At 30.5% G+C, this 18,954-nt stretch overlaps 1 protein-coding gene across 1 annotated transcript; it reads left to right on the plus strand.

Moving 5' to 3' along the window:
- The first annotated feature begins 4,462 nt into the window (after positions 1–4,462).
- LOC124943684 (probable arabinosyltransferase ARAD1) lies at positions 4,463–5,863 on the plus strand. Its single transcript, XM_047484160.1, has one exon. It carries the CDS (start codon positions 4,463–4,465, stop codon positions 5,861–5,863), a length of 1,401 nt encoding a protein of 466 aa, XP_047340116.1.
- Positions 5,864–18,954: the final 13,091 nt, after the last annotated feature.

Below are 18,954 nucleotides of genomic sequence, written 5' to 3' on the forward strand. Positions count from 1 at the left end.
AACCAAGAACGGAAACGGAAGTCTTTCGATTCACTCCCCATTCTCTCTAAAAAAAAAGCTCGCCCTCGAGCCCTGGGCAGGTCGGCCGGGTCTTTTCCTCTTGTTCTGTTCCGGTCTTCCTTTTTTATTTGCTTCCAATAGTTCGACCTATCCAGATAAATTGTCGGCCTACGAATGTGGTTTCGATCCTTCCGGTGATGCCAGAAGTCGTTTTGATATACGATTTTATCTTGTTTCTATTTTATTTATTATTCTTGATCTGGAAGTTACCGGATAATACATCTCTTATTTACAGAACTGTGCCAACGTGTGCCTACATTCTTAGTATATTTGATTTACCAGTTCCGGGAAGAGAGATTTTTTGAATAGAAAGAATTAAACCAGTACCAGCTTATCGCCAACCGTGCTTCTTACCAACTCCGCCAACCCCAGACGGGGATAGATATTGATTTAGCCGCACCTGAACCCGCAACTGCTGCCTCTACTCCGCCTACTTCTTGTGCCGACTTCGCCAGCCTCGCGGGTACCGATTTCCTCCTGCTTCGTACGCCGGGCCTGTACCCCCCAGATTGTCTAATCCTCTTTCCCATACTAATAATAATTAAAATTCTGCCTAAAAATCTCTGAAGGTGATCAAGAAGGCCCCTTTTTTCAGTAGATGAGATTATAGGATGAAAGGTATTATCTCTTTTGCAACATCTTAGGTCAATCAGTCCCGCCCTTTTTGTTTTCCAACTAACCGCCAAGGAGTGTGAATCTTGTTCGAAGGCATCAAAAGCGCGTACACAAAAGTCATGAAAAAGCCACCACCATCACGCGTTGACCGTCATCCAAGGAAGGTAAGTTGTTGGGTACCTCTGCCACTGATTGGCTAGGCTTTACTACCGAACCTTGGACGAGAGTGTGCGTAGGCAGTAGAGCCGCCACCGTCGCCTCAGCTTTCCCGTTGGTTTGGCTCGGGGCCTCCGTCTGTCCTTCTGGCCCCCTTTTTTGTCTGAATTAGCTCCTTCGTTCTTCTTCCCCACTGCATGTCCTGCGTTTGTTGAGTCTTTGGAAACCCTAGCGGATTCAGCATTGCTTTTAGAGTCCGGGCCCTTAGACGACTTCCGGCCGTTTTTGGGAGGTAACTAGGCCTCTTGGGCCTGGCCTGCTTCAATCGGATTTATTTTTTGGCCTGCCATCCTTTTTAACGGCATTTAGCTCCTCCACGCTATCATCCCTCATTAAGTGCCGCATATCTTGATCCTGACGCGTCATTTTAGGAAGTCCCAGGATCCGGAATGGGAGAATCCACCTTCTTAGGCAAGAGAACCATACTAAGTTACACCAGTCAACTCTGGGTTTAGGAGGTCTCAAATCCTCCCAAGTTGCAGCAATGGAAAAGCTGCACCTACTTAACCATTTAACAGAGTCTCTCCTCTCCTTCCTCACCCACATGAGGAGAGGATAGGAGAGACATGCTATTTTTCAAGGTGATAAGTTCAGGGGAATTCGCTTCTGGCCATTGCCAAGAGATCTTTTCTTCTCTGACTGCCGGGGATTACCCATATATCGATGAATAATCTTAAAGTTCGACAATCTTTTGAGGGACGGGAGTCGACTGACTGACAAGGAACTGACAGAAGGGGTAAAAGAGGAGTGAAACCATTCGACGGAGTTGGAAAGGACTTCGCTAATCATAATAAGGTTGGTCTCACCTTCGTCCGGGGACTCGAACGATGAGATCGCTGATGCTGACTACCTTCTGTGTCTTTGTCAGTGAAGTAAATCACCTCGATGCTAAGCGATCCGCAGTCTTCAATGTGAGCCCAACCACCCCACTTTTTTAGTAGGAGAAAGGGGCTCAATCCATGGAGTCCGTCATCGGATCTCCCCATTGACAGATAGAGTTGAAGAAGAAGCCCGGAAATTGAAGATTTAGATCTTCAACTACTGGAGAAAGGGTCTCATGCTACGATACAAGTAGAATACAGAACAGGGTTCTATGGTCGGTCCGCGACCCCTGGATGCCGAAGGCGTCCTTGGGGTGATCTCGTAGTTCCTACGGGGTGGAGATGATGGGGTTGGTCCATGGATTTTCCTTCCTTTTGCCGCATTTCGTTCAAAGGGTTGAAGGGAGATAGTACATCAAGCTGTTCGCAAGGGCCAACTTGATCCTCTTCCCCAGGGATCCCAGATGAGGGAACCCTAGGAAAGCCGCCGACTCCAACTACCATCCATGTATGATCCATACTAGATCTGACCAACTGCCCATCCTACCTCCTCTACCTTCTTGACAGCCCATATTTGTCTCAGTAGAGTCTTTCAGTGGCACATATCTGGGCGGGATTAAATATATGACAGGGTTACCCGATATTGGTTTCATTCTTGATCAGCACGAGGAATCTACGGCTCTTCGAGAATGTATTACTTTGGGAATTCCATTTGTTTAATCGATACAAATAAATTGTGATCCCGATCTTGCAGATATTTCGATTCCAGCGAACGATGACGCTATAGCTTCAATCCGATTAATTCTTAACAAATTATTGCAATTTGTGAGGGTCGTTCTAGCTATAGAATAAATCCTTGATTAATAATAAAAAATGACTTAGGAAACTCCATAGATTTATAGAGTCGGTTACTATTTTTGAATCTGAAAAAAAGAGATAAAAACTGGGGATATTCATTATGGGATTAGTTGGTATTCAAAATAGACAATTCAAGCGAAAAACCGAAATCTTCCTACTCGAATAAAAAGTCCTATCATCTGTATAATGGAGTTCGTCATTTATTGACGAATTTTTCGGTTATTTTTTTTGTAATAAAAAGATTTAAATTAAATGTTCCATTTTGAAAGTCGGTGGTCCTATATATATATTATATATTCTCGTATTTTTTATTTTAATTTGTGGAATGCGGGGTGCCCCACTTTCGGGAACAATATGTTTCCATCTTCAGGCTCTCACGGAGATTGCCCTAACTTTGACGTTAATATATATATATATATATATATATATATATATATATATATATATATTGTAACTCTGTATTATCATATCAATTTTATATAAATATAAATATTTCCAAAGTATTTTATATTTAAAATTGGATGCCATATTTGAGATCTAATCAATTATGATGTTATACATGCAATCAATTTAATAAAGAAAATTATCACCTAAAATACAACCACACCTATAAGAAAATAGAAATTCAAATTTATTTAAACTTAATATTGAAACAAATATAGTGTTTTTGTGAGGGGTGTATGATAACCGAATCGGTCTAAACCAAAACAAAACTCAACAGAATTGATCAAATTAAATAAAAGATAGTTTATAAAATGGTCAAAACAAACCCAACGATTTAGCTGTTTGGTATTTGTCGAACAGCTAAACCGACCTATTATGGTTAAAATTCTAAAAAGAAAACATTTAGCTATAACTTATATTATGAGTCATGCTCGAGTCCGTCGGTGATTATTCGAAGTCATGAATTGAGACGACAAAAAGAACGAGATTTGTAGGATAAAATTATATTATTCTTATTATTTTCTAGTAGACTTTCTTGTTAAAACGAAATTGGAAAATTTTTAACAAAAATAAAGTAGGTGGTTAAGAATCATTCTCAATACTATTATCATATCATGACATACTTGAGAATCTCATTTCTATTCTTTGAGAACTTTCTAACTAATTAATTGTGTTAATTTGTTTTTTAAATTTTAAATTTTAAATTTTTATTTTAAACTTTGTTTTTCATGTTATATTTGTGTTTCAACAAATTTTTATTTAAAATAAATGAATCATTTAAAAAAAAAATGTTATAATAAACAATTTTGTCTTTTAGTAAATGTTCTCCTATTTATTAAATCCATATTATTTACCATAATACCATAATAGTTATGAGTAAAAATTATTATTATTTTAATTTAAGAACATTGCTTAAATTAATCAATAATAAGATATCATCTATTTCACTCAATTGACCGCTTACTCTCTATATGTGGAAAGAAAGACTTGGTTGGAAAGTGGCATACCAGGCTAATAATAATATTTAAACATTTCTTTTAATAATTAAAGTTTTAATTAACAAATTACAAATAATACCCATTTTCAAAATTAATCACTTTATTTTATCTATAAATTACTATCATTTAAGTCTTTTATAAAATAAAAATCAAAAATCAAAACTTCAATTACTCTAGGAACATGGCCTTGAATTAAAGAAAGAAAATGTCAACATCTCCAGACCGAACTATATGGAGATGTCTAAGAATGAAATCCCCATCTTCATCTTCATGATCATATCAACATTCAAACCTTGTAAGAATTCTAGTGAATTTTGCAAATATCTCTGTCTGATTGCTGACTACTTACTAGCTGTTTGATCTTGGAAGAAATTCTGAAGACAGATCATGATGATCATATTTTTTACTCATGGATCATAATTGATGATGGTAAGATCTTTAAATTTCTTAATGGCAGACAGAAATCTAATCTCATCCTTCATGGGTATTTATTCTTCACAAAAATCATTCTTTTGCATGTTCTTAATTACCTCAATCCTCCTCTTCATATTCTCTTTACTATTCGTTTTACGTTCATCCGTTGGCTATTCTCCTTTTCTAGATCATACCCAATTACCCAATTCAAATCTCCTTTGTGGGAATTCAATCTCAACTCGAACCACCATTCTCAAAGTTTTCATGTACGATCTTCCTCCCCAATTCCATTTCGAGCTTCTAGATTGGAAACCCAAGTCAAAAGACATTGTTTGGCCCGATATTCGAAACGAAATTCCAAGATACCCGGGTGGTTTAAACTTACAACATAGTATAGAATATTGGCTAACACTTGATCTTCTCTATTCCGAGTTAGCTAACCCCAATAGCCTTCAAACAGCTATTAGAGTACGAAATGCGAGTGAAGCCGACGTTATCTTTGTCCCTTTCTTTTCGTCGTTGTGTTTCAACCGCTATTCGAGGTTGAAACCTCACGAAAAGAAGAGCAAGAACACTATGTTACAAGAGGAATTAGTGAAAATTTTGTATGAGAAAGAAGAATGGAAGAGATCAGGTGGGAAAGATCATATAGTTTTAGCTCATCATCCAAATAGTTTATTAGATGCGAGAATGCAACTTTGGCCTTCAATATTTATACTTTCGGATTTCGGAAGATACCCGCCAAATGTAGCCAATGTTCATAAAGATATAATTGCGCCATACAAACACGTCATAAGGAGTTTCGAGAATGATTCATCGAGTTTTGATAGTAGACAAACTCTTCTTTACTTTCAAGGCGCGATTTATAGAAAAGACGGCGGTTATATTAGACAAGAACTTTTCTATCTACTAAAAGACGAGCAAAACGTCCATTTCTCATTTGGAAGTATTCAAAAAGACGGAGTGAACAAAGCTAGCGAAGGAATGCGTGGTTCGAAATTTTGTTTGAATATCGCGGGCGATACTCCTTCGTCTAACCGCCTCTTCGACGCAATCGCTAGCCATTGTGTTCCGGTTATTATTAGCGATGAGATTGAACTTCCATACGAGGATGTGATTGATTATACTACGTTTTGTTTATTTGTTCGTTCCTCGGATGCTGTTATGCCGAATTTTCTTATAAATCTTGTTAAGAGTATAGGAAAAGATGAATGGACACAAATGTGGAACAAGATTAAGGAAGTTAAGGGTTTATTTGAATTTAATTTTCCATCGAGGAAAGGTGATGCGGTTCAAATGATTTGGCAGGCTATCGCGCGAAAGGTTCCATCTATGAAACTTAAAATTCGCAAGTCTCAAAGGTTTTCGAGGTACAATGTTGTTGAATATAGACAGCCGAGTAAAGGTTTTCAATTGCCTTCTAATCTTGCCGAATAAGAAAGAAAGATTATGTTATTTTTGTAAGTGAAATAATCATACATTGTACATTCATTATACAAAGATATTGGAATTCATGTAATAGATTTTTTTTTTCTCTTTTAAGGACATTACCGAATTTTATAAAAATAAATGTGACATAAATAGTGATTGTAACGAAGTATATGAAATGAGATGGTACAATTCATCTAAATTTGAGTTGAGTCAAGCCTTCATAAAAATAATTGTTTTGATCTATCACCTAATTAATGAGTTCAAAACATAATTTGGTGGATTTTCATAATTTTCATTCACGAAAAAATCTCTATGATGATGTATGGGATGGTATGATAAATAAATGTAGTATGCATCTTAAAAAGAAGGTTCTCATCTTCTATTATATTGTTTCATGAATTTTATGGTGCGGAACTTTTTATTATGGCAATTGATCAATACTTGTTGCGTTAGGTAAGGTTCAATTCAAGGTTGTTGTTACTTTTTCAAGATTATTGTTACTTTTCAAACGATTAAACTGATAAACCGAATCGACCTTAAATGTCAACCGACGAATAAAATTTTTGAAAAATTGACACCAAAGATTGAGATGAATCTAAAAAAAAATGCTTTATCATAAATAAAAAGAAAGTAATTTAACATAGGTTCATACTAATTTAACATCCAAATTAACCTAAAAATAAAATTTGATACTTGATAACTTAGAACTTTTATGGAAGTATTTGATTGAATGCACAGGATATATATATATATATATATATATATATATATATATATATATATATATATATATATATATATATATATATATATATATATATATATATATAATTTAATGATTTTATGTACTATATTACAAATTCTTGTATTATTACTATATAATATTTTCAATTATTATATTTAATAATTAATTAATTTTTGATTAATAAATAAATTAAAATATATATTGTTATGAGTGAATTAAATTTATTTAGTTGAAATATTATTAATTGATTGTATAAAACAAAAGGTAATAATATTGTTTATAATTTAATTAAATTATAGAAAACATTGTTATTTGTAATTAATAAAAAAAAAATACATCTAGTTTTATAAATATAATTTTTAATAATAAAATTATAATATTAAAATTATTTATATTTAATTATACTACAATAATATATTAGCTCTATTTAAAAATACCTCAATGTGAAGTTGACACTAAATATGAATGAAAAAAGTCTATCAAATGTAATAATATATGTACAATAAATTAAATTTCATAATATTATCTTATTTGAATCATATATTAAATCAAACAAAAAATTGAGTTTATAAAAATGTATTCCCCTTTTTCAAAATTTATTGTTATTAATGTATGTTATTGGTTTCATGGATTAAAGGATATTATACATTGAAAATTATTTACCATATCAAACAATGATATTGGACATAAGTCCATTAAGTTTTAGTGCCATTTTAATTGGAACTTCATGGGCCATGAAATCTAGTGGGCCGAATAAAAAAATAATAGAACCAAACTGGTTTGGTTTTGTAACTAAGAGTTAAAATAAACCCTAACTTTTAAATGATGATCATTCATAATAATGATTTTCTTTTAGCTTATTTTTTATTGGGCCGAATAGTCAAATGGGGGCATTTTATATTAATGGAAATTTTAGACATTTTATATTAAATTTTACAATTTAAAGTTTTAATTTTAAACTTATATTAAACGAAATTATGTCTTAAGGTTGAAACGAGGTTAAATAAATAAATAATTCATATTACTAATTTAATTACCGAATTTGAGTGAATTTTTTTACTAGCGAATTTTAAAAAATCCGTAGTCAAAACCTTCATTTTGTATAAATTCATATTTAAATTAATGACATAGATATATTTTATGTATAAATATCACGTAAATAACAAATTAACGTCTTTTTAAACCGTTAAGACAAATCTCATTTTTTTTATAATTTTAACAATAAGAAATCACAGATAATGAGTTTTAAAAATAAATAAACAAAATCTCAATCAACCCTAATAAGGAACTTCAACTTTACAAATTGACATTGAATATTTATTAAAACATTGAATATACAAAGTGCGACGCACTTTTAGAATTTTATTTTTGGGAAAGTTGGAATACTTTTAATTTTGTAAATATTTTAACATTACGACAAAAATGATAATAATGAGATGTTTGAAAATATTTGGAGTTTAATTTAAATAAACAAATGTTATTAAATTTGTTAATATATATATATATATATATATATATATATATATATATATATATATATATATTATATATATATAATTATAAAGAAAATCAGACAATATTTTATTTTTAAGTAAAAAGGTTTCCAGAAGAGTATTATTTCACAAAATTAACTCTTAAATAATTATATCTTGTAAGAATTTAAATATATATATATATATATATATATATATATATATATATATATATATATATATATATTTGAGTCATAGATTATTTTATATATATATTATTTATAGTATGGGCACGTCTAGATACTTAAGAATACGACAAAATGAAAAAAGAGAACTAAATAATATTATTATTTTTTAATAAATCAAATAATTCCAACACATGGACGACTATTATTAATGTTGTTTATCAATATGATGACATGATTATTTGGAACTTACAATTTTATTATATAAACATAAGATTGAAATAGGACATATTCTTTAATGTAATTTAATTTCTAAAAGAATTAAATAAGTGATTACCATTTAATTATCAACCCATACTTAACTCTTAGCATCTGCAGGAGACAACTAGACTATTGCTAAAGTTATGATAAATAAAAAAAGGAATTTAACCAGAATTTTCTATCTTTTCTTTATCATATTATATAGACTCATTTATGGGCATATAATAATTTTGTATCCCATTAATTTAAGTATAACTCCACACGTTTGAACAAACATTAATTAATTTGTACAATCAACTTTAACAGCTTGGAGTGTTAGGTAGCAAAAATAAATTACTTTCATTAATTCCTAGATAGATAGCTACCTATAGCTAGGTTACTTTACAGGTGTCAAAATAATAATAACTTAATCAAATGTTTTTACCTAAAAACATTTTAGAAATTGAAAAAAAAGAAAAAAAAAAGCAATCTCATAAATGATTAACAACAACTTAAGACATTAAATGTAGGCCAACAAAATAAGAAAAATATAAAACAAATGAGTAATTAAAAGAAAGACAAGATCTATCATGGACAAAATTGATTGAATATGAATGATAGATACTCTATGTAGATGTAGATCTTACTCTATATAGAAACTTCAATTGTATGATTTGAGGGGAATTATGTATGATATTGATTTAGGGTTTAAAACATGATGAGAATTAATGACAACTTACACTTATAAGTTCAAACTTTTTGAAAACTTGTCAAATGAGTTCAAATTCTTAGTGGGATTAGGGTTATAAATAATCTATTGGGTTATTCAAATAATTTTGTTTAGAATAAAGTTATGAAAATTTGGGTTATTATTAAAAATATATAAAGAGTATTAATTTTTAATAAAAAAAAGTATAAAATATTTTAATTGATTTGATTAATGAAGACATGAGTGAGAGAACAATACATTATTTTTTAAAAAATTATTAGGGGAAGAAATGACATAACGCAATCTAATTCGCTAAAAAAATAATAATCTTCACCTACTTTATTTTTTTTAAATTAGCTACTAGGCCTCTATTAGACTTAAGTACAACCCAAAAACAATAAATTTATTCTCTACTAAACTTATGTCTCATTCTTTAAAAATAATAATTCTTAAATGTCAAATTAATCTTCATCTACCAAATTTTGGGGGTTAACTTTACACCTCTAAGACCCTTTCCTAGAAAAAAAAAATTAAGTTTTACAAATAACATGATCTTAGTAAATTTGAAAAAAGAAAATTATTGTCTAAATCTGAGCAATGGTTTGTGGTGATAAAAATTTATAAGTACTTTTATAATTGTACAGGGATCTTTTTGTTGGACATTGTATATATGACAGATTAATGGTATTATCATAGTTCCTTCATTCTCAAGATTTGTCCTATTTAAAAATATTTTATTTTTAAATATTATTTTATATAAATTAACATCTAAATAAAATATTTATTAAAAAATATATTTTCAAAATTTTTATCAATAATTTATTGTTTAAATTCCGATAAAATGATTGTTTTCAAATTGGCCTAATATTATGTGCACTTTTCATCGGTCAAATGCATTATCATTCTCTCATGCAAGCGTGCGTCAAAAAGTAACCATTGGAAATAATGACAAATTAGATGTGATGAAATTTGAATACATATTAGCATTTGTTTTAATAATTAAGTTCTAATATAAAAAAGAACCTTTTGTTGTTTTAAGAAAGAACTTTTAGATATAATGGAATATAAGCATGATCTCTTCTTTTATGTTTGCCTTTCGAGATTTCGAATAAATGTTAAAAAAAAAGTTATGTATTAAAATACAAATATTGTTAATAAAATAATAAAACTTTTCATTGTTACTATGTAATAGGATTTAAATGCATTCACAAGATTGTAATTAGGGATGATTCAGTAATCAAAGTTGGGGTAGATTTAAAAAAAAAAATTGATCGAAGTGGGCTTAAAAAAACAAGAATATTATGAATAATATAAGAGGATAAATGTTTTATCTTTTTTTTTTAAATTAGATAAAATAAATAATATATTAAATTAAAAAATTTAAGAAATTATAGGGTGTTAGGATTTGTATCTCCTAAATCCGACCATCTTGAAACAATCTGTAAAAATGCAAAAAGAAGAACACAAGAAAACACAGATTCATAGTGGTTCACTCAAATTGAGCTACGTTCACTTCAGCCACCACCAGATTTTATTATGAAGAAGAAGAAGGAATACAGAGTTTTTGTCTCACACTTTATCTCTCTAGAATTCTATCTCTCCCTTGTAAACCTTAATAATCACATATTTATGAAGTAAACATTAAGATAATAAACTTAAATAGCTCTTGGTCAGGCCAAAACCCAAAATTAAATACAAACTCAATAAACTTTAATTAACAAGGTAAAGTTTATTATAAATGTAAGCTCCATAACTCAGTAGAGTAATGTCACATTTTTTACGGGATGAGCCGAACCCTTATATAGATCCGTCCCTAATTATAACTATAATTAATTATTTTTTTTAAAACATTTAAAAAAATTAAAGAGAAACAATCCTTTGTTTTTGTTATTTTATATTATTTCAATTTAGAAAATTAATTCCATCCTCCAACAATTTAATTTACAATCTGACATCATTTACTTTCAATCAAAGGAATTCCTAGTGAGAATAAAAAACACAAACTATTTTTCATTTTAACTACTTAAATAAATTATTTGAATTATAAAATATGCAACTTATAATACAATGGTTTATAAAATTATGGTAACAAATTTCCATTATTTTGTAGTGTTATGGGTTATATGAGTAATTGAAATTAAAATTAAAATTTTATAAGAATTAATATGTATTATATATAATTCAAATCTTATATTAAGAAAAGTAAAAAATTATAACATATCCAATTTCATTAAAATTATAATTTCAATCTCTTATTCTAATTAAGTCATCAAAGAAACAAAACAAATTGAAGCAAAACATTTAATTATTCTATTTTCTTTCTGTCCCAACCTAAATAACATTTTGACTTGTATTGAAACTTTTCTTTTTAAGTTCTCTGATTTAATTGAAAAGAAACGCTAAGCCAAAAAAAAACCGACATTAAATAAAAAAATCAAAAGACAACATCCACCCAGAATTAAACAACAAAACTAATGCCAAAACCTTTATAATATATTTTTATGAACAACCATTTGTTAGGATTTGTATCTCCCAAATCCTACCAGCTTGAAAACAATATGTAAAAACACAAGAAAGAAGAACACAAGAACACACAGATTTATAGTGGTTCACTCAAATTGAGCTACATCCACTTCAGCCACCACCAAATTTACTATGAATAACTCTTGGTCAGACCCAAGCCCAAAACCAAATACAAACTCAATAAATTCAAATTAATAATGTAGAGTTTATTATAAATGTAAGCTCCATAACTCAACAATCTCCCACTTGGAAACTAACTTCATCATCTCTCGATCGGTGGCGGCTTTCCATCCGATGTCTTAACGAAGAAGACCAACTGAAGTTGCACACAACTTCAGTTTATCATTTGTCACAGCTTTTGTCAACATATCAGATGGATTCTCACTCCCGAGAATCTTCTCAAGAGCTAATACTCCATCTTCTAAAGCTGACGGGATGAAATGATAACGAACTTGTATATGCTTCGTCCTGCCATGATAAACAGGATTCTTTTCCAAATGAATGACACTCTGACTGTTGCATCGCAATACACTTCCCTCATAGTCTTGACCCAATTCTCGCAAAAAAAGTTGTAACCATATCATCTCCTTAGTAGTCTCTATCACAACAACATACTCTGCCTCACAACAGGAAAGAGCAACAATCTTCTACAATTTTGAAACTCAACTTATTGCAGCACCTCCCAGAGTATAAATGTATCATGTTGTGCTCTTCCTATTATCAATATCACCACCATTGTCAGCATCAACATATCCTTCTAAACCCATATTAGACTTTCGAAAACACAAAGCAAGACCCGTACTTCCTTTTAAGTATCGTAGTATCCACTTTACTTCTTCCCAATGTTGTCTACCCAGGTTGCTCATGAACCTACTAACAACTCCCACTGCATGTTCTATGTATGGTCTTGTACAAACTATCGCATACATAATATAACCAATGATAGAGGCATACAGAACAGTGACCATGTAATTTTTCTCCTCCTCTGTTGAAGGCGACTGGTCTTTAGATAGTCTGAAGTGACTAACTAAGGGCCATGAGTCTGAAGCTTACACACAAGCTCATCTTTTCCTTTGATTTCAAATCCTTCTAGTTGTCGCATATAAATCTCTTCATCTAAATCAACATGAAGAAAAGTAGTTTTGACATCCATTTGTTGAAGATAAAGGTCTTCTTTCACAACCAAACTCAAAATAGTTCTGATTGTCATCAATTTAACTACTGGAGAGAAGATTTCATTGTAGTCACCTTCCATGCATCATTTCTACAAATGAAATTGTGACCTTCTTCATCAAGTTGTGTAACAGATATCAGATTGCGCATTAAATCTGGAATGTGTCTCACCTTATTAATCTTCCAAACATAACCATTTGCCATCTTCAATTTGATGTCCCCCATGCCAATAATATCCAGTGGCTCACCATCTGCGAGATAAACTTTCCTGCAGTTTCCAGTCACATAATTATCCATTAATTCTTTGTGGGCAGTGGTTAGGATTTGTATCTCCCAAATCCGACCAGCTTGAAACAATCTGTAAAAATACAAGAAAGAAGAACACAAGAAGACACAGATTTATAGTGGTTCACTCAAATTGAGCTTCGTTCACTTCAGCCACCACAAAATTTCACTATGAAGAAAAAGAAGGAATATAGAGTTTTTGCCTCACATTTTATCTCTCTAGAATTCTGTCTCTTACTTGTAAACTCTTAATAATCACATATTTATAGGGTAAAAATTCAGGTAATAAACTTAAATAACTCTTGATCAGGCTCAAGTCCAAAACCAAATACAAACCCAATAAACTCTAATTAATAATGTAGTGTTTATTATAAATGTAGACTCCATGACACAACAAAATTAACTTTAATATTGAATTCACTTAATTATCAAGTGTGAGACATTAAGAGTTTGTTGATTTGGTTGTTTTTAGATTTTTAACAAAAGAATCAACCATCACACCATATTTCTTTTTAATGATGCATCAAATCAAATTTATCAACTAAAATATTTTTATTTTATTTTATAAAATATAAATATAAAATAATATTATAGTAATAAATTAAAAACCCAAATAATCTACATTCATCAAGATTTTTAATAAATACTTATTATAAACCCTCAAATAAGCCACAAGATGCACCATTTAGTCTAAAGTTGGTCCCTCGCATAATTAACTTCACTACTTATATTATACCTTATCAAGACAAGAACCTTCTTTTAATCGAACGTTGATATTGAAAATCGAATCTAAAACTTCGACTTCTTAAATAGTTCGTGACATTTTATCTAAATTATTGTAACTCCGAAAAATCTTTTGGTTCCATGACAAGCTCGAGATTCTAGAATTTCAACATCGATTTGCATGTCAGGAATCTTTTTAAAATAAAATATTATTTTAAAAGATTTTAAATTATTTCTGACAGTTTTTATAATTAATTAAATATAATTAATTTAGGCTCAACTTTTAATAATTTAGGGATTTAACAGTAATCAAATTACAATTTAATTTTTTAGAAATCCGTTTTTAAATTAACTATTCATTTGAAAACAAAGTCGCCAATTAAGTTTTTAAAATCAATAAACTTGCATATGTGTACAAACATATTTTAACTAGAGTTTATTTAAGTTTGTAGTTTGATGATACTCGGGAAAAGGCTTTCGCGCTTCATCCTCCGTACATGTTTTAAAAACGGCCTCTACTTATAAATTTGGCTTTCGAAAATCAGATGTATAACGTTTGATTTTAACCGATTATTCTTTCGGTCCTAGACATGCGTAGGTTTGTGCGTATTTAAAGAATTGTAACAACAATTATTTAAATGCTGGCGCATGTTAGTGATGATGACTATAGAGGAAAATACTTGAAAATTTTTAGTTTAAAAGACATTAAGGTTTAAAATTAAATCTTAAACAAGCATCTGTCAAAATATGTTTTTTGTAAAAATATCCCAAAAATATTTTGAAATTATTTCTAATTTTCAGGATTTTAAAAAAATTGTTTTAGGTTCCAAAATTACAAAAATAATTTTGAAATTTGAAAATGGGAACCAAACAAGCCTTAGGATATGTGTCATAGGTCTTGGGTTCATTTTATCGGTCGAAGCTAAAAAGACCTCGGTTCTGGTCAGAGACCCCTATGTCTGGGTTCATGATTCTTGGTCGGGGTGCAGAAGTCCCTCAGTCGGGGTGCTAAGGCCTCTAGGTCCTTAGTTAGAATTCTTGGTCGTGTGCTAGAATTCTCGGTCCTGGGTGGAAGTCATTAGTCCTGGGTTCATGTGTTATCAGTTGGGAGCGAGACTCCTTGGTCCTAGGTCTGACTTCTCGGTTGAATGAAAAATCATCGGTCGAACCTCTTGATCTTAGATGAAGAATATCGGTCGGACTTCTCGGTCTTAGCTTAAAAAGCCTCAATCGGACCTGTCGGTCCTAGGTTAAATGTCTCGATCGGACCACGAGCTTAGTTCTCCAAGTTCATCTCAACACTTATTCAGTATGGGTTTACCGCCTCTCCATATTACTGTGCTTTATTAATTTGTCGCTCCTCATCTGGGATTATTATTCTATTATTATATGTTGATGATATGGTGATCATTGGAGACAATGCCTCTGAAATATCTGGTTTACAGACCTACCTTCATCAACATTTTGATATGAAGTGTCTTGGTAAGCTGCGTTACTTTCTAGGTCTTGATATTTCGACACAATATATGGTATTTATTTGTCTCAAGCGAAGTATGCTTCTAATCTCATATCCCGAGTTGGCTTGACCAATATCAAAACTGCCTCGACTCCACTTGAGGCAGATTGTCGTCTTACTCCTCTCGATGGCACCCCTCTTAAGGACACCACGCTTTATTTCCAGTTAGTGGGCTCTTTGATATATCTGATCATCACTCACCCTAACATAGCTCATGCAGTTTATATCGTTAGTCAATTCATGACTAATTCTCATACAGCTCATCACTCTGATGTGTTACATATTCTCCTCTATATTAAGGGAACTCTCTAACATGGTCTTCACTTCTCTATTGTTTCATCATTGGTACTCACTGGTTACTCGCATGTTGATTGGGCAGGCGATCCCACTGACCGACGCTCCATCACTGGTTATTGTTTCTTCTTGGGGGATTCTTTTGTTTCCTAGAGAAGCAAGAAACAAACTGTCGTTTCTCGTTTCAGCGCTGAGTTAGAGTATTGTGTGCTTGCTGATTCTACTTCTGAGCTTCTTTGGATTCAACGACTTCTCTCTAATCTTGGCGTTCCTCAACCTCGGGCCATTGGTCTTTATTTTGATAGTTAGAGTGATATTCACATTTCTTGGAATGGTGTGTTTCATGAGCACACTAAACACATAGAGATCGACTGTCACTTTGTAAAACATGTTGGTGTGGTACAATACAATTATGGTATGTGTCTACCGAACACCAGACAATAGATGTCTTCACAAAGTCTCTCTTGTCGGGTCGTGTTTACATGTTATTGAGCAAACTCAAATTAATTTATACTCTACCACCTTGAGCTTGAGGAGGGGTGTTAAAATATATTATGTAGCTCTGCCCATCTAGAGGTTGCAGCTCATCTAGAGATTGCCCTAACTTTGGCGCTAATATATATATATATATATATATATATATTTATTGTAACTGTATATTATCATATAATTTTATATGAATATAAATATTTCCAAAATATTATATATTTAAAATTGGATGCCATACAAATTCCTTGATAATAATAGTATTTGAGACCTAATCAATTATGATGTTATACATGCAATCAATTTCATAAACAAAATTATCACCTAAAATACAACCACACCTATAAGAAAATAGAAATTCAAATTTATTTAAACTTAATATTGAAACAAATATAGTGTTTTTGTGAGGGGTGTATGATAACCGAATCGGTCTAAACCGAATCAAAACTCAACAAAATTGATCAAATCAAATAACAGATAGTTTATAAAATGGTCAAAACAAACCCAATGATTTAGCTGTTTGGTATTTGTCGAACAGCTAAACCGACCTATTATGGTTAAAATTCTAAAAAGAAAACATTTAGTTATAACTTATATTATGAGTCATGCTCGAGTCCGTCGGTGATTATTTGAAGTCATGAATGGAGACGACAAAAAGAACGAGATTTGTAGGATAAAATTATATTATTCTTATTATTTTCTAGTAGACTTTCTTGTTAAAACAAAATGGAAAATATTTAACAAAAATAAAGTAGGTGGTTAGGAATCATTCTCAATATCATTATCATAACATACTTGTGAATCTCATTTCTATTCTTTGAGAACTTTCTAACTAATTAATTGTGTTTTGTTTTTTAAATTTTAAATTTTTATTTTAAACTTTGTTTTTCCTGTTATATATTTTTTTTTGTGTTTCAACCATTTTTTATTTAAATTAAATGAATCATTTAAAAAAAATGTTATAATAAACAATTTTGCCTTTTGGTAAATGTTCTCCTATTTATTAAATCCATATTATGTAAATGTAGATCTTACTCTATATAGAAACTTCAATTGTATGATTTGAGGGGAATTATGTATGATATTGATTTAGGGTTTAAAACACGATGATAATTAATGATAACTTACACTTATAAGTTCAAACTCTTTGAAAACTTGTCAAATGAGTTCAAATTCTTGGTGGGATTAGGGTTATAAATAATGTATTGTGTTATTCAAATAATTTTGTTTAGAATAAAGTTATGAAAATTTGGGTTATTATTAAAAATATATAAAGAGTATTAATTTTTAATAAAAAAAATATAAAATATTTTAATTGATAAATTATTTGATTTGATTAATGAAGACATTAGTCAGAGAATAATGCATTATTTAAAAAAAAATTATTAAGAGAAGAAATGACTAATCTAATTCGTTGAAAAAATAATAATTCTCACTTATTATATTTTTTTTAAATTTGCTACTAGGCCTTTATTAGACTTAAGTACAGCCCAAAAACAATAAATTTATTCTTTACTAAACTTATGTCTCATTCTTTAAAAATAATAATGGATACTTTTAAAGTTCAAGTTTTTTTAAAAGTAATTCTTGAATTTTTTTTCTAAAATGTCAAATTAATCTTCATCTACCACGTTTTTGTTTTGGGGTTAACTTTACACCTCTAAGACCCTTTCCTAGAAAAAAAATTAAGTTTTACAAATAACATGATCTTAGTAAATTTGAAAAAAGAAATTTATTGTCTAAATCTGAGCAATGGTTTGTGGTGATAAAAATTTATAAGTACTTTTATAATTGTGGGATATTTTTGTTGGACATTGTATAAATGACAGATTGATGGTATTATCATAGTTCCTTCATTCTCAAGATTTGTCCTATTTAAAAATATTATATTTTTAAATATTATTTTATCTAAATTAACATCTAAATGAAATATTTATTAAAAAATATTTCAAATTTTTTATCAATAATTTATTGTTTAAATTCCGATAAAATGATTGTTTTCAAATTGGCCTAATATTATGTGCACTTTTCATCGGTCAAATACATTATCATTCTCTCATGCAAGCGTGCGTCAAAAAGTAACCATTGGAAATAATGACAAATTAGATGTGATGAAATTTGAATACATATTAGCATTTGTTTTAATAATTAAGTTCTAATATAAAAAAAGAACCTTTTGTTTTTTTTAAGAAATAACTTTTAGATATAATGGAATATAAGCAGGGGAAATTTGACGAAATGACCTTAAAGACTGGGTTATTTGACCTGGTGGTAATTTGATAATTTAATTGCGCTCGTGGTGATTTTATTTTTTTTGAACGAATTTTGCCCTTGTCGCGAAACGCTAAGTCACTTAGTGTTTCGCGAAGTGAAAATGTGTGAAATGTCCAAATTACCCTTACTATTTAATATAACTTCCCTCATTTTTTTTCATTTCTTTTCTTCTCCTTCTCTCTCTTCCCGTTCTTCTCCTCCTTCTCTCTAAACTAGGCGGCGGCGATCGGCGGCGACGGCGGCGAAACGACAATGAGTTTCACGACGAGCACGAGCACTATTCCACTTGGTACGTTTATCTTATGATATTTCAAGTTTATTGATGTTTGGTTTATGCATCTTCGAATCACTGTTGTTTAGGGTTTACTTCCCGTTTCGCTAAGGACTTACCGTTTCGCTAAGGACTTCCCGTTTCGATAAAGACTTCCCGTTTCGCTAAGGACTTATCGTTTCGCTAAATATTTTAACATGA

Source organism: Impatiens glandulifera, chromosome 6, assembly GCF_907164915.1.
Source record: "Impatiens glandulifera chromosome 6, dImpGla2.1, whole genome shotgun sequence".
Lineage (NCBI taxonomy): Eukaryota > Viridiplantae > Streptophyta > Magnoliopsida > Ericales > Balsaminaceae > Impatiens > Impatiens glandulifera.